We start from the raw sequence: 21,598 nt of genomic DNA on the forward strand, positions 1-21,598 counted from the left end.
TGATATTCTGTGCATCTGTTTATCTACTGGGAACACTCTGGGGGGCCACAAACTGCTGTGACATCTAAGATTTCTTTGCCACTTGGGGACATGTCCCAATGCCAGGCCCTCCCACCAGGAAGACAGAAATGACAACCAGCAGGTGCAGGTAAGGAGACACATGATTTACTCTGATGGTCCTGTGGGAACATCCACGGGCACGGGAGGGTGGGCAGGGGAGCCCCCCCCTCCAGCCCCGCCACCTTTCCGACCTGGCTGGTGACCTGAGTGGCACAGTGGTTATGGCGTTTGGTCGTGGTTCTGCATTTAAGAGGAGCTACACGCGACCGGGCGGTTTCCTGCAGTCTTTCCAGGACTCCGGGAGCGGGATCCCGGCAACTTCGGGAAGGACCAAGGCCCAGGTCGCATTAATTGCACTTGTTGGGTGTTGGTGTCGGGTGGCGGCCCCGTCTCCCCGTGAGCGTCCCAGACACCCAGAGGTACTCAGAGCTGGTGTGGTCCAGGCGGGCAGGACCGCCACGGCGAAAGGCCACGGAGGATGCTGTGCGCGGGTGGGGCGCGAGCGGGCGGGGCCCCCAAGCTTCTGCGGGGAGACAGTGCTGGGATTTGGTCCTGGAGCCACGGAGGGCCACGCTGACAAAGGGTTTCGATATGAAGCTGGCAGGCGTGTGAAGCAAGGCCAAGTCCGGCTAAACATTCGGCGAAACTCAAAGGTCCCAAACCGGGGTAGAGGCGTTCCCTGGAAGAATTGTACTGCTACTCACGACGAAAAGGGGACATTTTTCTAGAGGGGAGGGGGATCACTCCTTGTAGGTAAAAAACTTTTTTCTTTCGGTAACATCTCATGGTGGTCGTAAATGCAACTAGACGAATTCAATCTTTTATGCGACATGAAGGGGCCCCAGGACACCTGGGATGTGGGTGTGGGCTCGGGAAGCCGGCACAGGAGCCTAAGGGTCCCGGAGGAACCGCGGGACGGAAGTGGCCGGTGGGGAGGACGCGGGGAGGACGGAAGCCGAGCGCTTGTACCACTTGGAACCAGGCCTGGGCCGCAGTGGGGGACACTGCGGGGTCTCAGCCTCGCTGACGGGGGCCTGGCCACCCACGGCCGAGCAGGCGGGCTGGTGCAAGAGATGGACCCGAGTAGGGCCAGCCTCCGGGCAGGTGCAAGCGGTTTGCAAACGAAGTGGGTTTTCCCGGTTGCTCATAACACATGGAATCACAGAGTTCAAGTTCTATCTATCTCCCCCGTGCTGGCCGAGGAGACTGGGGCTCAGGGAGGCTCAGACCCACGGGTGCTGCCACCTTGGGATCGGAGAGAGGACGCAGCCCAGACAGCACAGAATTTGCTGGGCTAGAAAACACCGGTCCCTGTTCTGGAGACGTGGCCCTCAAGTAGGACTGTCCCCCGGATGTGGACTCGGTGACAACGGGGCCGAGGGGCTCTCAGTGGCACATCCGTGCGGTCATTTCTTTCTGTTAAGAACAAGCAGGACATCAGGAAATCACACAGGAAATCGGGGGACGCAGTCTCATGGGGGCCCTCAGGCCTCACTTAAAGCAAATCTTACGAAATACAGAGCAGACGGCAGCGCATCTCAGGCTGGGGCGCAGACTCTTTCTGTGAAGGGTCCCACAGTCCCTGTGTCCAGAAAGAGCTAACTCTAAGCGTCAGTGTGGGACAAATGACCATGAGATTAGGGCACTGAGTTAAACAAAAGTGAGCTGATCACAAATCTGCACACGATGATTTTTAGTATTTGGTGAGATTCACATAAAAGGAACTGTGGTAAAGCGGCATTCACCTCCACAAGGGTGCACAACCCCACCTCTAGTTCCAGAACATTCCACTACCCCAGAGGAAAACCACAACCCCACTAAGCATGCACACTGTAACTTTAACTCTGGAAAAATGTTTACTGATAGGCAGAGCCTGCAAGGGAATATACAAAAATGAGAAAGTTCTGTAAAAGTGTTTTCAGAGATTTTTTAAAGTTGTAAAAGAATAGGGGCTGGGGCTTCCCTGGTGGTGCAGTGGCTAAGAACCCACCTGCCAATGCAGGGGACACGGGTTCGAGCCCTGGGCCGGGAAGATCCCACATGCCACGGAGCAACTAAGCCCGTGCGCCACAACTACTGAGCCCGCATGTTGTAAGTACTGAAGCCCACGCGCCTAGAGCCTGTGCTCCGCAACAGGAGAAGCCACCGCAATGAGAAGCCCGTGCACCGCAACGAAGAGTAGCCCCCGCTCGCTGCAACTAGAGAAAGCCCTCACGCAGCAACGAAGACCCAACACAGCCAAAAATAAATAAATAAATAAAATAAATTAAAAAATAAAAGAAATAAATAAAGTGGGTTAGTGGTTGCAGGGGCTGGGGAGGAGGATGGGGGTGACTGCTAATGGGGACGGGGCTTCTTTTGGGGTGGTGGAAGGAAGGTTCTGGAACTGGATAGAGGTGGTGATTGCCCAACCCTGTGAATGTGCTAAACACCACTGAATCGTTGACTTCATGACGGCTAATTTTACGTTATGCATATTTTACCTCAATTAAAACGAAAAAAATCCTTGTTCTCCGCAGGCAGGGGACGGGGGTGGGTGGAGGAGGTGTAGGTGGGGACAGGCACCCAGAGGCCCATCTGTTTCTCCCACAGGGAAGCGGGGGCAGCTGCAGGCAGGAGCCCCTCTGGGCTGCGCGACGGGGTGACCCGCCCACCCGCGCCCCGATGGGCGTGCAGCCCCAGGATAGGGGGCACTCGCCTCCCCACGACGCCCCGACCCGCTCACCAGCGGCTCCAGCTCCTTGGTGTCGATGAGGCCAAACTCCGTGACGAAGTAGTAGAAGTGCTTATAGCAGGTGTTGACGTGTGCCTCGGAGCCCAGCTGCGCGATGCGGTCGAAGTGGTGGATGTAGACGTGCACGAACACGCGGAAGAGCCGCGACAGGATCTTCTTCACCACCTGCAGGAAGTTCTTGGGGAACGGCGTGCCTGCAGAGGCGGCAGGGGCAGCTCAGCTAGGACACGCCCCCAGCTGCAGGCGCGAACCCCTCTCTGCAGGACCCCAGGCCTGGGAAGCCCACTTCTCGGCTCCCTAACAGTGCCTGGGGGCGGGGCGGGGCGGGGCGCCGGCAGATAGAGCGCCAGGACTGCAGCCCCCTTGCGGCCCAGCGCCCGCTGGACGTGTCCCGCACCCCTCGCCCCGCCCCACCCCGGTCTGGCCAGCTGTGGACACGCCATCCCGCTTCCGGTGGCTCACAGGCTTCTGTGTGTGTCTGTCTCCAGTTACGTTTATTTTTCGTAATAGAACTGGAGAACCCATAAAAACCTATGTTTTGGCCTTTGACATTTTTCACTTAATACACTTCTCTCTCTCCAGCGTATGTGTCATGACATCACTTAAATTTGAATGTACATATCCTAACTTAATTGCATGCATACACTATATTGCACCTTCTTGTCCAATTACTGAATTTAATACGTTTTATTTCTATTTTTCAAGTGTATTTATTATTTATTTATTTTGGCCGCGCTGGGTCTTTGCTGTGGCACACTGGCTGTAGAGCGCTTGGGCTCAGTAGTCGCAGCACGTGGGCTTAGCTGCGGCACGTGGGATCTTAGTTCCCTGACCAGGGATCGAACCCGGGCCGCCTGCACTGGGAGCGTGGCGTCTCAGCCACTGTGCCACCAGGAAGCCCCTCTGTTTTCTAAATCGCGGTGACACACACGTACTGTGGGACCGGCGGACCCAGCCCTCCTCCGGCATTAGTCTGCGCCCCCCACGTGCTCGCCCGCTCCCACCTCGTGTCCTCTTCGTCCCACAGGGCAGAGGCCACGCATTCGCTCCACCTAACCGGTACTACCAGGGGGCTGCCCAGGACCAGGGTGGACCGGCCCCAGTCCTTCAAGAGAGGGGCTCCCGAGCTGGCAGCCCAGGGGGAGGAGCACAAAGGTGCCACCAAGCGCAAGGAAAGCCACGGTGCACCAGGCACGCGCTTGCAGAAGATGGAGAGGTCAGCTGCTGGACGGTGCTGTGCTTCACAGCCCTGTGGTCAGCGAGCAAAGGCCCCAAAGACGTGCGGGCAAGTGTCGGAGATCCGTGCGCAGGGTGGCGTCACGGGATGGCGTCTGCAGTGAGACGGGGAACAGCCCGGCCCAAGTGGGAGGTGGAAGACGAGCCCACGCGGCAGCTCACACCAGGGAAAGGTCCCAGGCCTGTGGAGGCACAAGGCAAACGGGAAAGACGCTCCCATGAACGTGCGCCTTCCCAGCTCCCGTCCTGCTCCCTCCTGCGTGTCCTGGTGGGTGTGACAGCTGATGGGACTGGTATTCCATCAGCCGGAAGCGCCTGTGAACGTCTGTTACAGGTGGACAGGGTCCAGCGGCTCCAGGGATCTACCTCTGCGGAAGGTTCGTTCAGCATCAACGAGGCCTTTGGGTTCTCTCCCTCCATCCGACTGGAGAAAAAAGGCTAAACAAAAGTAATGCTCGGGGCTTCCCTGGTGGCACAGTGGTTAAGAATCTGCCTGTCAATGCAGGGGACATGGGTTCGAGCCCTGGTCTGGGAAGATCCCACATGCCATGGAGCAACTAAGCCCGTGAGCCACAACTACTGAGCCTGCGCTCCGCAACAGGAGAGGCCGTGACAGTGAGAGGCCCGCGCACCGCGATTAAGAGTGGCGCCCGCTCGCTGCAACTGGAGAAAGCCCTCGCACAGAAACGAAGACCCAACACAGCCATAAATAAATAAATAAATAAATAGATAAATAAATAAATTTATTAAAAAAAAAATGCTCCACCCTCGAGAGACGACCACATTCACGGGGCATCTCAGGAGCACACGCCGTCCTGAAGACCTGTGAAAGCCACTTGGTGGGACGGCGGTCTCCAGGGCATGGGGATCCCCATAAGGGAAGTCCCCTAACAGTGTCAGGAAGTCAGAGGGAGTGCAGAGCCCATGGCAAGCAGAGGAAGGTGAGCACAGGGTGTGGCTGGCACCAGCCACACGGGGTCCTGGGCCCAACGAGGCTAAGGCCCTGCCCTGCCCCCTCTCCTGGGAGAGGGATGCCAGGAGTCACCGAGGTCAACCTGGGCCATCCTGGGTGGAGGGGGAGTGGCAGCTCCGTAGAAGGGCCTAGAAACAGAAGATTCTGGGACTGCATTGCCCACACCTGCCACGATGCCCTCACACGGGGGTCACAAATCCAGCCCACCGCCCACTTCTGTAAATAAAGTTTTATTGGAACGCAGGCCCACTCCTTATGCACCCTTGTCTGTTTATATATCGTCCATGACAGCTTTCAGGCTACACAGCAGATCCGCGTAGCTGAGACAGACCATCTCGAGGGAAAAACCGGAAAGATTTACTGTCTGACCCTTTACAGGAAAAGTCTGTGAACGAACTTTTCTTTTACGGGAAAGATCCTGGGTCTAAGCTCAAGAGCGTGGGCAGGTGGCTTTGGGGCCTAAGTGGATGCTCAGGTGTGAGTGGAACCAGCACGGGAGGTAGGATGAACTTTGGAGCTGCCCTTTCTTTGCCCGGCCACAAATTTCACCTTGAGGAGCGCGGCAGGCTCTGAGCAGCACCACAGACGAGCAAAGGGAAGCATTCCAGTCTGCGTGCCTGGCTGGGGGGTCGAACCAAGGCGAGGGGTGAAGCTGGCCCCAGGGTCCGTGGACAGGGCTGGAAGGTGTGGCCTGGGCCAGGTGGCCCGAGGAAGGTGGCAGCAGCCACAGAACCCACTGCGGCCGTGTGGCAGAGGTCTCTGACCCCTGCTGGGCAGCTGAGTGATGTCTGCCAAGTTCATTTCTCTCGCCCTTCTAGTGCTTTCCTCTTTGGTAGGATTACTAGAACTTGCTTCCGTGGGCGAGGCGCTGACTAGAGGCCCTCAGGGTCTGAGTTCTAGGATGTGGACCGCTCAGGAGCTGGGGAGGCTTCAGGGGGTCCCAGCAAGGCAGGGGCTCAGGATGACAGGGAGCATGTGTAGACCTGGACCGGCAACCTGATAGGGGACTGCCCAGGAATCTCTATTTTGAGAAAGTGATGATTCCCGGATGGCCTTTTCCCAGATGAGTCCCTGAAAACCCCGCCAGAGTCAGCCTGGTTCACTGTACCGACAGCGGGCGAGAAACTTAACGAGGCACAGAGCACGCCAGCGGCCAAGAGCTGGGCCCTGAGGCCTGCACACTGGCCGGTTTGCCAGGAAGCCGTGTCGCCCCGGGTGAACATTGAGAACGACATCTACCATCGCCCGCAGCTGCCAGGACAAGTTACCACCTGCTCAGTGGCTTAGAACAACTCATACGGGTTCTCTCACAGCTCCTGAGGCCGGAGTCCCCATGGCGCCCCGGGCCGAAGTGCAGGTGTGGGCAGGGATGGGTCCTCCGGGGGCTCCAGGGAGAACCTGTTCCTGCCTTTTCTGGGCTCACAATCCCTTCCTCCTCCCGTTGCTTCACTGTCTTCCGCTCTCCTGGGTGTCTAGTCTCCCTCCGTCTCCCTCTTGTTAGGATCCTTGTGATGACATTTAGGGCTCACCCAGATAATCCAGAATAATCTCTCCATCTCAAGATCCTTAACTTGAAGCAAAATGTAGTCCCTCCACACATGGGAGCATCACTCAGCCATGAAAAGGAGGAAAGCCCTGACACTCGCTACCACGTGGATGGACCCTGAGAACACGATGCTCAGTGAGAGAAGCCAGACACAGAAGGACCCACAGGGGTGATTCCATTGACGGGAAACGTCCAGAACAGGCAGATCCAGAGACAGAGTGGGTTCCTGGTTGTCAGGGGCTGGGGAGGGGGTGGGGAGTGACTGCTGACGGGGACGGGGTTCTTTTAGGGTGATGGGTTTATTTATTTTTATTATTATTTTTTAAATTTTTGGCCACACTATGCAGCATGTGGGAGCTTAGTTCCCCGACCAGGGATCAAACCCGCACCCCCTGCATTGCAAGGCGGAGTCTTAACTGCTGGACCACCAGGGGAGTCCCAGGGCGATGGGTTTAGATAGAGCTGATAGCTGCACGACGCTGTAACTGTCCTAAAATGACATCAAACGGTGCACTTTAAGTGGGTGGGTTTTACGGTGTGTGGATTCCATCCTGATAAAGCTGTTATGAAAAGAACATGAAAGCGCAGAGACTCACCGACATTGGTGGGGAAGACGTCCTCGTTGTTGATCTGCACCTCGATCCAGTCCATGAGCAGGTCCATGTACCGGGGGGCCGACAGCGCCGTGGGCCGCCGGAACCTGTGCTCGTCCTGCCAGCGGTACTCGTACTTGGGGCCGCCTGACATGACGGGGCAGGAGCGCTCGGTGCAGCCGTCGCTGATGGTGCCGTAGATGAGGTTGACGCGGTTGAAGAAGTCCACCACGTGCACGGCCACCCAGTCGTTGAGCTCCTCGCCGGCAGGCAGCTGCACAGCCAGCTTCAGGTCTAGCCCCGCATTCAGCGACGCCTGCGCCTTCTTGTGCAGCTCGAAGCGCTGGGTGCCCGGCTCGAACTTGCGCTTGGGCCGGAAGGTCTTGTCCTTGTTGAAGACCTGCTTCAGGAAGGGGTTGGACATCTCTGCCGCGCACTCAGGACGCCCCCTGCGAGGCCTCCACGGGGAGGGCCGGGCGGGACGCTCACGATGGGAAGGTCACCGGGCCCCTGGGTCTCCCCCAGACCTGGAACACACAAAGAGGAAGCACTGTCACCCTTCTCAGAACCCTGTTCTGGAAGCACCGGCGGGCAGACTGGGGACACTCCCGGGACTTGTGGTTTTGAGTTTCACCAAAAGGGCGCACAGCACTGCCCAAGGCACATCCCCCTGCCTCAGAGCAGAAGACACTGAGCCGGGCCCTGCAGCATCCTCTCTGCGCCCAGAGGCTTTCGGTAAAGCGGAGAGAGCCGCTAGCTCCCACACGCTGGCTGAGGGCGGCCCTCGCAGGTGAGGTGGTCTCTTCGTCTCCACGAAAGGACGTCCACAGCCCTGGGACTTGCGAATGGACCTTATTTGGAAGAAGAGACTTTGCAGTCTTTGCAGATGTGATTGGGTTAAGGATCTTGGGATGCCCTCTTCCCGGATTATCCCCGTGGGCCCTAAATCCAATGATGAGTGTCCCTATAAGAGAAGACAGACACCCAGGGAAAGGCCATGTGATAATGGACGCAGAGACGGGGTGATGCATCTACAGGCCAGGGGACACCAAGGACTGCCAGCACCATTAGAGTCGGGAGAGAGGCCTGGGACAGATGCCCCCTCAGAGCCCCAGGCCGAACCGGCCCTGCCCACACCCATCTGGGGCTTCTGGCCTCCGGGACTGGGAGGGGGTACACTCCTGCTGCCTCTCTGATCTTCCCTGTGTCTTGTGTCCCAATCTCGTCACTGGATTGGGGGCCGCCGTGACCCATCGCGACCTCATCTCTCCATCGTGACATCTGCACAGACTCCATTTCCAAGGGGTGGATATGAATCTGGGGGGACACTATCCACCCCAGTGCACTAAGTAAAGATGCCTCTACGAGTCGTCTGGTCTCGTGACTGACGCCGCCCGTTTTGGGGCACGAGGCCCCGATACAGGGGCAGCAGCTGCCATGGCCCTGCCGTGATGCCCGGTCCCCCTCCGGCTCCTCCCGAGCCTTTGCTCTGCGCCGTCTCCTCTGTTACAAACCCCACCTCAGAGGGCACGAAAGGATGAAATCGAGCACAAGGAGCCCAGGTCGGGCTCATGCTCGGGACTGGTCACGCGCCGTCCCCGCCCCCATTGCTGCTACGATGACAGCGCTGGCCCGCCGCCCCGGCTCTCCATCTCCGGCACGGAGATGCGCTTTCCCGGGAGTGCGGATGTGGCCGGCACGGGGGTGTCTCGGGCGCTCACCCAGGAGCAGCCGCAGAAGGGGAAGTCGGCCTAGAGGGAAAGCGGAAGCAGAGCCTCTGCACCGCCCAGGCTGGGCTCCACCGCACGCACCCGTGCACCCCCATATGATGCACACCCCACTTATCTGTAACGTTTTAGTAAATCCCTCAGGAGTTGGTTTCTGGGCCCTGGGACCATCAGCTTTGTCCGGTGGCCCGCCCTCCAGACTAGCACACTGTGTGGCAAACTGCCACAAACTGAGGGGCTTCGAACAGCCCTCCTTCATTATCAGAAAGTTCTGGATGTCCCACATCTGAGCCAGGCCTGATGTGTCTTTGAGCAGGGACCCTGTCACCCCCCAGGCCCAGGGCGGCCCTGCAGAGAGGACGTCAACATCACCAGGATGGCCTCAGTGACAGAGAAGCCGTTCCAGGTGGGCAGGCCCGAGGCCGGCAGGTCTGGTCACCCCGGCCTTGGAGGACCCGTGTCCGCGGGTCCAGGCGGAGCGACCGGGAGGGGTAGGACCTCAGCAGACGGTTAGTAAGAGCTGAGGCACGACCCACCACGTCCTGTAGGCCAGCGTCTCCTGCAGGCTCAGCCTTTCCACAGCTCGGAGGTCTGGGAACCCCCGCAGGCCTAGGGCTCCTGGCCTGGCCTTCAGCAGCTGCCTCTAGAATGTGAGCCTCTGGGTTAATTCCGGAGGCTGGATAGGTGATGTCTAGGGCTCAAACCAGCGTTCTAGCCAGGGTGGTCCTGTCCCCAGGGCAGCAGAGCCAGGAGCGATGCAGACTCTAAGTTATGAGTATTTACAAAGCAAAACGTTGCTCTGGCCTAAAGGGAGATGGCGCTCAAGCTGAGCCTTGAGAGCAGATCCTTCTGGAGCCCAGGGGTGGGGAGGGTGGGGCCCGATGGAAGGGGGGCAGAGGAGACCCCAGCGTCTCTCCCCTTAGGGCGGGAGTGACCGTGACCCTACCTCCTCCTGTGTCCTCAGCGTGTCCACAGGGCCTGCTCACAGAGGGCTCAAAAAGTATCCAATGTGAAAGCACGGAGGAGGCCTCCCTGCGCTGGTTAGGGGAGAGGGCGTGGTCAGCAGGATAAGGGCCCCAGGGACACCCCCGTCCTGGTCCTGGGCCCCGAGGACGTGTCACCTCAAATGGCAGAGGGGACTTTGCAGACAGAATTAAGTTAAGGCCCCTGAGACGGGGATGACCCTGGATTCCCCAGGGGCCCCAGCGTCATCACAGGGTCCTTATAAGAGGGAGGCGGGAGGGTCAGAGGCCGAGAGAGAAGGGAGACGCTGCGCTGCTGGCTGTGAGGATGCAGGAGGGGCCGCGAGCCAGGGATGCGGCGCCTCTAGAAGCTGGAAAAGGCGGGAACCGATGCTCCCCTGGAGCCTCCGGAAGGACCAGCCCTGCCCACGCCTGGATCTAGCCCCGTGAGGCCCGAGTCAGACTCCTGACCTCCAGAACCGTGAGATAATAAATCTGTGTGGTTTTGGGCTACAAAGTCTGTGGTGACTTATTACAGCAGTCTTAGGAAACTCAGACAGAGGCTACGCAGATAATCCTAATGAGCGCTGGGCAAAATAACTTGCAGTTGATGTAACTGGGTCACTCAGGCCCTGGTAACATGTGGGCCTGGGATCTTCTGTTCTCCCCGCTGGCAGGCGAAGCCCGCTCATACTGCTGGGCCCCGCTGGACGCTACGGGTGTGGGAAGGTCAACTCAAGGCAGCATGAACTGTGCAAAACACAGGAGCTGAGCATCCGGGGATGGAGCCAGATGGCGGGAGGAGCTCCAGTGAAGAGCGGAGGGACCCACCTCCCCCAACGAGGACGGCCGTAAGCAAAAGACAATCAACAGGGCTGGTGAGGACGTGGAGCAGTCGGAACCCTCCTGCACTGCTGATGGGAACGTAAAGTGGGGCCACCGCTGTTGAAAACAGCCTGGCAGTTACCAAAACACAGTTAAATCTCACCCAGCGATTCTCTCCTGGGTGCCCACCCAAGAGAAGTGACAACACATGTCCACACAAAAACCTGTGCATGTGCCCAGCAGCATGGTTCACAACAGCCAAAAGGTAGAGACACCCAAATGCCCAGCAACGGGTGCACTGCTTCACACACAGGAACATCACTCAGTCGTGAAAAGGGGTGAATCCCGGACACTCGCCACCACGTGCATGGACCCTGAGGACACGATGCTCAGTGAGAGAAGCCAAACACAGAAGGACCCACGGTGTGTGATTCCACTGATGGGAAACGTCCAGAACAGGCAGATCCGCAGACACAGAGAGTGGGTTCCTGGTTGTCAGGGGCTGGGGGAGGGGATGGGGAGTGACTGCTGTTGACAATGGGGCTTCTTCTGAGGTGATGGAATGTTCTGGAACTAGACAGAGACGGTTGCTGCAAACGTTGTGAATGTACTGAAAACGCTGGAATGCACACGGGAGACAGGCGGAAAGTCCGGTATGTGAGTGACAGTCAGTGAAGTTGCCATGTTTTTTTTTTTTTTTTTTGAAGTTGCCATTTTTAAAGCAGGGCGCGGGGGACAAGCCGAGCAAGTGCGGGCTGAGCCGCTACCCCGGGCACCGCTACCCCGGGCACCATAAAGAACTCAAGCAGTTTCCCTCTCAGCTCAAACTGAGGTCAGCACTACCTGTAAAATCTGTTTACCGTGAAAGGTAACAACACAAGCACGGAAAACTACATGGGGTAAAAGGTGCAGTCACTGATGTGTCACAGAGTGAACACTCGCTGCGTAAGGAGCCCCTTGGCGACGCAGCTAGAGGCCACCTGTGCTCTGGAGCAAGGAGGCCCCGTGCCTCGTCCACAGACCAGAAGTGCCTTCACTTCCTTCCCCAAAGCCATCATCACTTCCTGCCACCTTGGTTAACACCCAGCGAGGCATTCACAGTAACCCTCAGAACAAAAGAGAACCCCCACTTTAGAGACTGAGGCCCAGACCTAGCACTGCTGCTATCAGGGCCGGCCCGGGCAGCATCCCTGCCCCCACCCCCTCGATGCCAGGAGCTCCGCCCAGTCCTGAAGACCACAGATGTCCCCAGACATGGCCCAGTGTCCCCTGGGGGCAGGACCACCCTAGGTGAGAACCACTGGGTTAGAAGATGGTGACTCAGCCCCACTAGTTAATGATTAGTAAATCAGTGCTAAGTCACGCAGCTGGCAGCGGGGGGGAGTCGACTCCGCACCCTGGACCGTGGGGGTGAAGCGTGGCTCCTTCTGCCGGCCACCCGCCTCCACAGCCCCACCCCTCCGCTATTCGAGCTTCTGCCCGTCTCATCCCGAACCCAGGGCCAAGTGCCCTCGGGGCCGGGGCTGCTCCCACACCAGGCGCCTCTGCAATGCCTGCAGGCCGGCTGGGTGCTTCCGGCTCCGACTCTCCCTGGTTTTGGGGGTGCAGGCACAGCCCCAGGTGCCCAGGGCCTGGAGGGCAGGAAGGTGGTGCCTCCGAGAAGGGAATGCATTTGAGTACAGGGTGCAGCCACAAACGCCCCACCTGCCTGCTTCTCTCCCGACGTGGAGGACCTCAGACCCCGCAGGAGGCACTGATTAAAAGAGGCCACCTGCCCCGACCCTCTGTTGCAGAGACTGACCGTGTCCCCTGCGCCGGGCAGCCGGGACCTCTCTACGCGAGGGCATGGGCGCTGGACGCGTCGCGTGGGGACCCTGCGGCCCCACCTGTGACTGCAAACTTCCCAGGGGGCCGTGAACCTGCCCAGGTGACTCATCTGCAAACCAGCCACTCTCAGGCCACTTGGCTGCAGGTCAAGGGACAGTGACCCTGTGCGGACCCACTAGCGACTCAAGCCATCCTGCCCCGTGCCCACCACCTGCCAGCAGCACGGACCGATTTCAGCTTCCAAACACCCTTCGGCCCGGGCTGAGCGCAGCCCCACTTTGGTCACGAGAAGACGGAGCGGGGTGCTCCCTGTCGTCCAGCCGGGGTGGGGCGGCGGGGGTCGGGGGGGAGAGCTGGGCCAGACCGGCCGCTGAGCCCTGGCAGCTGCTTCCGTGCACCCACCCGCCCAGGTTCCTTATCCACCCTGCAGCCGGCCTTCTAACCCTCACGGAAACCACAGCGTCAAAAGAAACGCAGCCCGCTAGTGTCCCACTGCTGCCTTCTATTGATTCTGGGGCCTCTCTGCGGACGGGTTTGGGAGTCTAACTCCCCACGATGTCACCTGGGGACGCGTGACCTGTCAGACAGGTGCGTCTGCGGGGTGGAGAGGAGGGCCTCGGGGAGGGGGCGGGGGCGACCCCGCGGCTCTACCCACAGCCCGTCATGCCGTGGGCTGACCCATGCCAGGACAGTTCTGGAAGACAGGGCGGGGCAGCGGAAGGGGCTTGGAAGGTTCCTGCCTGCCCTTCTGTCTCCTCGGAAAGTGGGAGGGTTTTTTCCTAAGTGGAAGCAATGATTTTCTGAAAAACTTCCTGGACGGGCAAAGGTCCCATCAAAAGCGAAGAGCTTTCTGTCAGAGACACACGCTCGCGCGGCCGCGGGGTGGCCGGCCACCGGAAGTGCCTTTTCCTTGAGGGGCGCTGCCCACCGGAAGTGCCTTTTCCTTGAGGGGCGCTGCCGCAGGCCGGGGCGCCCGGGAGTTGCTGCCCACCACCGCCCCGCCGTCCCGGGTACCGTCTCTGGGGCTGTTCTGTCTTGGTCCTTCTCAGAACGCCTCCAAGGACGGCGGGGCCGGGGGGTAGGCAGGACAAGCTTCTCGGAATTCAGCGCCAAGGGCCGCCCTGGTTCTTCCTGCAGACGAGATGCGTGTGGCACTCAAGCTCTGAGAGTGACGAAAGTTAAGATGACAAAGCTCGCCTCCCCAGCACACACGCACCCCCGTTTTCTTCTAAGAACAAAGTGAAACGGTTCCTGTAAAGCAACTGCCGCACCTTGGCCCGGCGGCCACCTCCTTCCGGTGCTTCCACATCCTGCCCCGCCACCGCCGCCGTGGGGACAGGCCCCAAGCTCGGAGGTCCCGCACGTTTTCGGTTGGTGTGTAAGCCCTGGTCCCTGGCCTGGAAGGCTGAGCGTCTGGCTGGAAGATGCTCACGGCCCAGGATCTGTCCTGTTAGAGATGGCTGCGCTCCAGAGCTGTCTTCCATCAACTAAATGTTTGTATTTAAATACTGCGACTGCAGCCTGGGTGGGGAGGCTGCCCGCCATCCTGCGGGACACACACGAAAGCCAGGTGCTTTAGCGGGTTCTGTATATTCCAGCCCTCCTGATAATCCTTTTTTTTTTTTTTTTTTTTACAAAAGCCAATTGAGATATAATTCACACAGCTATAAACTCCACCCTTTAAAAGCATACAATTCAATGGCTTTTAGAAAAATCATGGAGTATGCAACCATCACCACTATCTAATTCCAGAACATTCTCATCACCCCACAAAGAAACCCCGTGCCCATAAGCAGTCACTTCCTATCCCCCTTTATGGGCTAAATCACATTCCCCCGCCCCAAAAGACATGTTGAAGTCTTAACCCCCCAAACCTGTGAAGGGACCCTGTTTGGAAGTGGGGTTGTTGCATATGCAGTTAAGTTAAGATGAGGTCACACTGGAGGACGGTGGGCCCTAGGCCAGTGACTGTTGTCCTTATAAAAAGAGGGAGATCTGGACACAGACACCGGGAGACAGCCATGTGATGGAAGCAGAGATCGGGTGATGCGTCTACAAGCCCTACAAGCCAAGGAATGAGTAGGATGGCCGGCCGCACCAGAAGCCGGGAGAGAGGCAGGAAGGACCCTCCCTGGGGCCTCTGAGAGCCCTGAGCCCACAGCAGATGAGAGCTGGCCTGGGATCTAAACCCGGCTGTCCCCATGTCCACGGCCTTCACTCCACCCAGACGGAGAGGGGCTGCCGGGTGCACACAGCCCAGTGCCACGATTCTCCTCCGAACCTCCTTCCTCAGTCTCAGTTCCCCATGGGGGCAAACGCGATTTTCTGTTCAACAGAATGGTGTCACAGGGGGTGGGGGTGGGGGGACAGAAAGGAGAGAAACGCGGGGGGAGGTCGTGGGCGGTGTGTCTGTGTAGGAGCCACACCTCTTCCTTCTGAGCACCCGGTCCGAGGCTGCAAGAGCCGTCACCGCGTGTTTAATTGACCCGAGTCCTGCGTGTCAGAAAGGGTAACGGACAAGAAACCGTGGCCCGATCTCCCGTCCACCACGAGCTCCCCTTCGCTGGCTGCCCAAACTTCCTCTCAACATCAGGGTCCTCGGGATCTGGACTGGCCTGTGCGCTGACCCAGTCTGTGGGGAGGGCGTCCACCAAGGACCGCACTCTCTCCAGGCGCCGGCAAGAGCTCCTGCCACGCTCAGCCGCAGCCGTGGGTCTCGAATGAGGCGACCCTGCCCCCAGGGGCCACGGGGGACGTCTGTGGTTGTCACGACTGGGGATGCTCCAGGCACCGAGTGGGTGGAGATCAGGGAGGCTGCTCCACACCCCACGGTGCCCGGCACGGCCCCCCCAGAGAGTGACCCGGCCCCGGATGTCTTATTTGGGACTCAGGAGCCGCAGGAATGACCATCTCCTTCCCAGAACTCGGTTTCTGAAGTCGGATTCGCCTCTTTTGCTGCAGTAATCTGAACCTCGCAATTCCAGGAAGTCAAGAGCAGAGCTCACCAGCTGGGGCATGTCCAAAAGTTCCCAGAGTAAAAACCCAAGTTCCAAGCCGGCTGCCTGGGGAATTTTTGTTCAACCTCCATTTCGAGAAGCCCTGGAGATGAGAGAGCAGCTCCCGGAATGATGGTTAATGGCTGACTTTTCCATGAACTCTGGCTGGCTTGGGAGTGTCGTCACACGTGAAACAGACTAGCTTAACCTTCTTAGGAATACAAATCATCTAGAGTCCTGGAACTGAAACAGCACTTCCAAGAACCCCCTCAGGGACAAAAATAACCACTTATGCTTTTGCTGAGAGACAGAGGTGATCTTAGAACTCAGCCTGTCACAGCTATTTGGGGCACCTGGTGTGCGAACGCCACGGTCCAGGTTTTCAAGATGATAGAGTTACTCTTCTCCTTTAGGGAGGTCCAAATAAAAAGCAAACTATCAAGCCACGAAGAGACACGAGGAACCGTAAACACCCACCACCAAGTGAACGAAGTCCGTCTGACAAGGCGACACTGTGATTCCAACTCTGTGACGCTGTGGAAAGGGCAGAGCAGAAAAGGACCAGTGGTTGTGGAAGGCAGTGGGGGTGGGGGCTAAGGGACACATGAACGGGGGGCACAGGGGGTTTTTAGGGAAGCGAAACTACTCCGTGTGATAAATGATGGGTACATGTCAGTACACATTGTCCAAACCCAGAGAGCATACAACACCAAGAGTGAACCCAGGGGCCTTCCCTGGTGGCACAGTGGTTAAGAATCCGCCTGCCAATGCGGGGCATACGGGTTCGAGCCCTGGTCTGGGAAGATCCCACATGCCGCGGAGCAACTAAGCCTGTGCGCCACAACTACTGAGCCTGCGCTCTAGAGCCCGCGAGCCACAACTACGGAAGCCTGCGTGCCACAACTATCGAAGCCTGCACGCCTAGAGCCCGTGCTCCACAACAAGAGAAGCCACCGCAATGAGAAGCCCGCGCACCGCAACAAAGAGTAGCCCCCGCTCGCCACAACTAGAGAAAGCCCGCACGCAGCAACGAAGACCCAACGCAGCCAAAAATTAAAAAAAAAAAAAAAAAAGAATAAATGCCATGGAACACATTGAAATATAATGTACACCACGTATGTAATTTTTAACCTTTTGGTAGCCACACTGAAAAGTAAAAAATGAAAAAAGTGACTTAAACATTGATAATATATACTATTTAATCCAAGAGCACCAAAACATCACTTCAACATCTAACAAACATAGAAAATATTAAGGAAATAATTTGCACACACTCCCCGCCCCACCCCCACCTTAACACACAGAGTCTCCGGAAACTGGTGCATATCTTACACGAATGGCGCATCCCATTTTGGACCAGCCACGTTTCAGGTGCTCATTAGCCATGCGGGGCCAGTGGCTGCTGCACTGGACAGCCCGGCTCTGGGGTGGTTTAAAAGGGGAAAACCCACCTGTCAGAGGACAGGAGCAATGGGATGGGTGCTGTCTGAGGTGGGCGCTGGATTCGGACCCCGGGGAGGGGAGAGGCTCTGGATCAGAGAAGGTTGAGGTTTGAGGTGAACAAACAAAGGGCGCCTCCGGAAGGGAGGGGAGAAACAGGGCGCCCCGGGGTGCAGGCAGGGGCGGGGCAGCCAGGACTTCCACTTGCTCCACTCCATAATCAGTACAACAGACACTGACAGGCTACCATGAACTTGGGGTGGGGGGAGGTGGGTGGACGGGTGCTCAGGGCTTTGGGAGGCTGCAGCGCCCTGTCCTGACACTGGCCAGGGCCAGGATTCTTGGCATCACTCCGCGCTGAGTCTGTAAAATGGGCTGATAAAAGCCCCTGAACTTTATGTTGCGGGGCAGGAAGAACAAAGGAGCCGCCGGCGGGGGCCACTTGTAACAGAAGCAAGTCCAAAATCACGAAAGTGCCGACAGGCAGTGGGGGTGAAATATGCAAAGTGCTCGCGCATCACATACCAAAATTTATCCAAGTGTATGCTGTGAATGTGTGCAGTTCATTGCATGTCAGTTGAGCCTCTATAAAAGGTAAAAAAAAAAAAAAAAAAAAAAAAAAAAAAAGATGCAAGGAGCAGAAAGCACATATGAGCAAAGACTGGAAGACTCTTACCCCAAAATGAGCAGTGAGTGGCTCTCTGGGTGGAAGCATCACTGGCAATTTATTTTCTGCTTTGTGACTCTCCGTCACAAAGAGAATCACCCCGATCACACACCCCCTTCCCTCCTCAGTGACATTTTGTAAAATACATGGGCCTTTAAAGCAAACGCAAGCCCTACAGCCAGTGCACAGACGTAGCGGTGGAGTCAGCCAGTGGGCAGTGCTGACACGCAAACACCTCCCACTGCTCACGGGTTCTGGGGACCAAGAAGCCTGCTTTCAGAGGGCGGGGTCCCGGTGTGCTGGGAGCCGTAAAATCCTGTGGACTTTCCATCCACACCAGGAGGTGGGGTCCTGGTTACTGACACGGCCAGGGGGTGACCCCAAAGTGACACATGTAACCCCTAATTCCACCAAGGGCCGCCACCGGCTCCCCTCCCCTACACTACCGTTCACCCCCTCTGAGGGGCCCGGTCTCCCCGCCGCCCGCGGTCTCCTCTCCTGAGGGGCTCGGTCTCCCCAACGCCCGCGGTCGCCTCTCTGAGTACCCACCTGCCGCCTGCCGCCAGAAGAGTCGGGCCAAGCTCGCCGCTGAACCGCGTCCCCGGGCCGCTGGCCAGCGTAGCCTCGCCGCCAGGCCGGAGAAACTCCGCGCACGACCACCCCACCCCCCGGCCGGATATACTTCCGCTCCGGGCCGAGGCCTCCCCGGCTTCCGGGGAGACCTGCGGGCGGAGCTTGCGCGTAGCGCGGGGCGGGGACTCGAACAGAGGCCAGCCTGGAAGGAGGAGCTTGCGCCGGCCGATGGCGCATGCGTGGAGCGAGGTCGCGGGCGGGGCCAACAGAGAGGTGGAGCCTCCCCGGGAGTGGCGGCTCGTGGGCGGGGCCTGAAAAAGGAACCGGCGCCCTCAGTTGTCCGTTGCGGGGGCGGGGCCTACGCCGGGGGCGGGGTGTGGGTGGGGGGCGCGGCCCGGGCCCGAGAGGGCATCGTTGGTTGGTGCCCGGCTGGGGGTGCGGCAGGAGATACCGTTGGTTGGTGCGCAGCGGAGGGGCGTGGCGCGGGAGGCGCCGTCGGTTGGCCGGCGGCGGGCGGGGGCGGGCCATGGCACTGCTGCTGTGCCTGGCTCTGACAGCGGCGCTGGCCCGTGGCTGCTTGCACTGCCACGGCAACTTCTCGGAGAAGTTCTCCTTCTACCGCCATCACGTGAACCTCAAGTCCTGGTGGGTGGGCGACATCCCCGTGTCGGGCTCGTTGCTCACTGACTGGAGCCAGGACACAATGAAGGAGCTGCACCTGGCCATCCCCGCGGAGATCAGTGAGTGCGGGGCCGCGATCGGGAGCGCCCCCGGCCCAGCCAGGCCCCAGTCCGCTCACACGCCTCCTCCTGCCGTCCCCAGCCCGGGAGAAGCTGAACCAAGTGGCGAACGTCGTGTACCAGAGGATGGATCAACTGTACAAGGGGAAGATGTATTTCCCTGGTAAGGGGGCGACCGCCGTGCACGGGGAACTGAGGCAGAGCCCACCCGCCCCAGGACACCTCAGGTCCGCCCGCCGTCTGTGCGTGACCTCCCCCCTCTTGCCTTCCCGCCATCAGGGTATTTTCCCAACGAGCTGCGAGCTATCTTCCGGGAGCAGGTGCACCTCATCCAGAATGCCATCATCGAGAGTGAGCAAATGAGGGCTGGGGGGGAGGGAGGGTGCTGCTGCCCAGGGCCTGAGGACCCAGGGCCACGCGAGTAGTTCAGTCTCCTTCCAGGCCTGGGGTCCCGGCCAGGTCGTGGTGAGGCTGGAGCAATGTGAATAGGGCGTCTGGCCTGGTGCAGCCAGGCGTCAGAACTCAGAAAGGGCAGAAACGGGGGAGAAGGGCCACACCCTGAGGGGGGCCCTCTTCATCCAGTGGGCACCAACAGGAAGGAGGCCTTGAAGGAGAAATCCCACCCGTCCCTGCTACCTCCCCCCAACGGGCCCCTGGAGGCCTCAGAGTCTTGCGGCCGCCCTCCCCCGTGCTTTGCCCCATCCCAGGCTGGGGCCCACCTAAGTGACCAACGGACAGGCCCTGAGCCTTGGGCAGCCTGGGAGGGGGAGAAAGCGGGGGACAGGCCAGGCCTGCTAAGAAGGCGCCGGCTGTGCTCTCGTCCCCCCACAGGCCGCATTGACTGTCAGCGTCACTGTGGTGAGTGAGCCTCTGTCCGGGTTGTGGGGTGTGGCGGCAGTGGCGGCAGCTTGGGGCCCCAGAGGCTGAGGGTGAAGGGAGGGTGCAGCCGCCTCTGGTGTGTTACAGGCATCTTCCAGTACGAGACCATCTCCTGCACCAACTGCACGAACTCGCACGTCGTCTGCTTTGGCTACAACTGCGAGTAGGGCTCAGACGCGGGCGGCCCCCTGCCCCTGGGGTCCGAGGCTCTCCCTGGAGGGTCCCCTCATCACCCGGGCAGGGGATGGAAGCCCCCCACCTGGCCCCTGAATGTGGGCCGCGCCCCCTCCACACCCCGTGTCCCCGCAGGTCGTCGGCAGAGTGGGAGACAGCAGTGCAGGGCCTCCTCCAGCACATGTGAGTCAGGGCAGCTGGGCTCGGGGAGGAGAGCCCCCCGATCAAGGCCGCTTGGCCCTGACTCCAGTCCTGCTGTCGTTGTAGAAATAACTGGAGCAAGTAAGTAGTTCCCCCTCCCCAAAGGCAGTGTGCGTGTGCGTCCTCGTGGGTGAGTATGTGCCGGGGCAGCCACAGAAGGCAGCACCTGTCCCTGGTGTGGCGGGCCCAGCCTCTACCTCCCAGGGTCTCTGAGCTCGGCTGGCACGAGGAGCACATCCTGGTTAAGGGGTCCCCAGAGTCTGGTCCTACCCCTGCCCCAGGCCAGTGGCAGGCTGTGGTCGGAGCTGGGGAGGGCACCCCCTGGTGGAGGCGTGCCCCAGTGGAGGCGCCTCAGGGCCACAGGCACAGCCTCAGCCCCAAAGCTCGGAGCTAACTGGGGCCCCGTTGTGTCTTTCAGACAGGACACCAACACAAGGTAAGGCCCCCCCCCCCCCGGCCCGTCCTCCTGGAGCAGGCGGGGGTGTGTGGCGTGGGGTTGTCCCAGTCAGTGGGGGAGGGCAGGGGTGTTGGATGGGGTGGGCGCAGCCGGGCAGGACTCCCTCTCTGCACCTGGGACATGTGGACATCACATCTGCAACCCCGCCCATGCCATCACTCCATGAATGAACATGAGCTCCTCCTCCCCCTCGCCTGGACACACAGAACCACTCCAGCCTTGTGAGTGACCCAGTGGGGGTAAGCCGCAGGGACATGGGTGAACTCCAGGGGCAGGAGTTGTGCCTAAGCCAGAGATCAGAACCCCATGCCCCCCCCCCCCACTCATTGCTGCCTTTTCAGCCCTAGTCGTGGGAGTGTAGGGCGTGACCCCACTGCTGTCCTAGGGATGTGAGAACACGCAAGGCCTCCGAGTTCAGCTTGAGGGTCTGTCTGCAGCCCTGTCACATGCCCAGCTGGGACGAGGGGCCCAGGTCCCCAGCAAAAACCCACCAGGGAGAGCAAGGTGTGGGAGGGGAGGAAGGACCGGGGGCACCCACGTCTCCTTGCAGCTTGTTATCACCAAGCTTCAGGTGTCTGGAGCCCCCGCACCTGGCCAACCTGACTCTGGAAAACGCCTCCGAGTGCCTGATGCAGCACTGAGGGCAGCCAGGCCCGCCAGACCCGCCCCCGCCACGGTCTGACGCCGTGGAGCAGGCCGGCTGCTGCCTGGGTGCCCCACCCCCTTGGAGCCCAGGCTGGGCCGGCCGGGGCTGGGAGGAGGGGAAGGGAGGTAGATGGGTTTGTACATAGCAGCGGGATCACAGCTGTTTGACGGAATGATTAAATATCCCTGACACTTCTCATCCCGAAGTGGTCCTTGTTGGGGCTCCGGGCTGGGGCCCCAGGCGAGGTGCGACCTTGGCCTACAGGGCAGGGCTGCGGGGCTTCCCGGGTGCGAACCGCAACTAGCCTTCAGGGCAAGTGGTTCTCTTGATGACATGAAAGGA

At 59.5% G+C, this 21,598-nt stretch overlaps 2 protein-coding genes across 11 annotated transcripts; one reads left to right on the forward strand and one right to left on the reverse strand.

Moving 5' to 3' along the window:
- Positions 1–149: 149 nt before the first annotated feature.
- On the reverse strand, positions 150–18,697 carry MOB3A (MOB kinase activator 3A). 8 transcript variants are annotated; one of them, XM_036847629.1, is made up of 6 exons: positions 18,136–18,316; positions 17,445–17,504; positions 13,498–13,614; positions 7,146–7,669; positions 2,786–2,988; positions 150–1,476 (listed from the first exon to the last, which is right to left on the reverse strand). In XM_036847629.1, exons 4-6 carry the CDS (start codon positions 7,564–7,566, stop codon positions 1,447–1,449), a joined length of 654 nt encoding a protein of 217 aa, XP_036703524.1. In that variant the 5' UTR covers positions 7,567–7,669; positions 13,498–13,614; positions 17,445–17,504; positions 18,136–18,316; the 3' UTR covers positions 150–1,446. The 8 variants fall into 8 exon arrangements, 7 of the variants coding, with proteins under 7 accessions (XP_036703524.1, XP_036703520.1, XP_036703522.1 ...); XM_036847625.1 differs by lacking the exon at positions 17,445–17,504; XM_036847627.1 differs by lacking the exon at positions 13,498–13,614.
- IZUMO4 (IZUMO family member 4) lies at positions 18,561–21,436 on the forward strand. 3 transcript variants are annotated; one of them, XM_036847621.1, is made up of 10 exons: positions 18,561–18,899; positions 18,982–19,062; positions 19,179–19,250; positions 19,731–19,757; positions 19,866–19,941; positions 20,088–20,135; positions 20,220–20,234; positions 20,572–20,589; positions 20,817–20,831; positions 21,161–21,436. In XM_036847621.1, the coding sequence occupies exons 1-10, from the start codon at positions 18,686–18,688 to the stop codon at positions 21,249–21,251; spliced, it is 657 nt and encodes a 218-aa protein (XP_036703516.1). In that variant the 5' UTR covers positions 18,561–18,685; the 3' UTR covers positions 21,252–21,436. The 3 variants fall into 3 exon arrangements, with proteins under 3 accessions (XP_036703516.1, XP_036703517.1, XP_036703518.1); XM_036847622.1 differs by lacking the exon at positions 20,817–20,831; XM_036847623.1 differs by lacking the exon at positions 20,817–20,831 and having other exon boundaries at positions 21,176–21,436.
- Positions 21,437–21,598: the final 162 nt, after the last annotated feature.

This window comes from Balaenoptera musculus, chromosome 3 (assembly GCF_009873245.2).
Source record: "Balaenoptera musculus isolate JJ_BM4_2016_0621 chromosome 3, mBalMus1.pri.v3, whole genome shotgun sequence".
Classification (NCBI taxonomy): domain Eukaryota; kingdom Metazoa; phylum Chordata; class Mammalia; order Artiodactyla; family Balaenopteridae; genus Balaenoptera; species Balaenoptera musculus.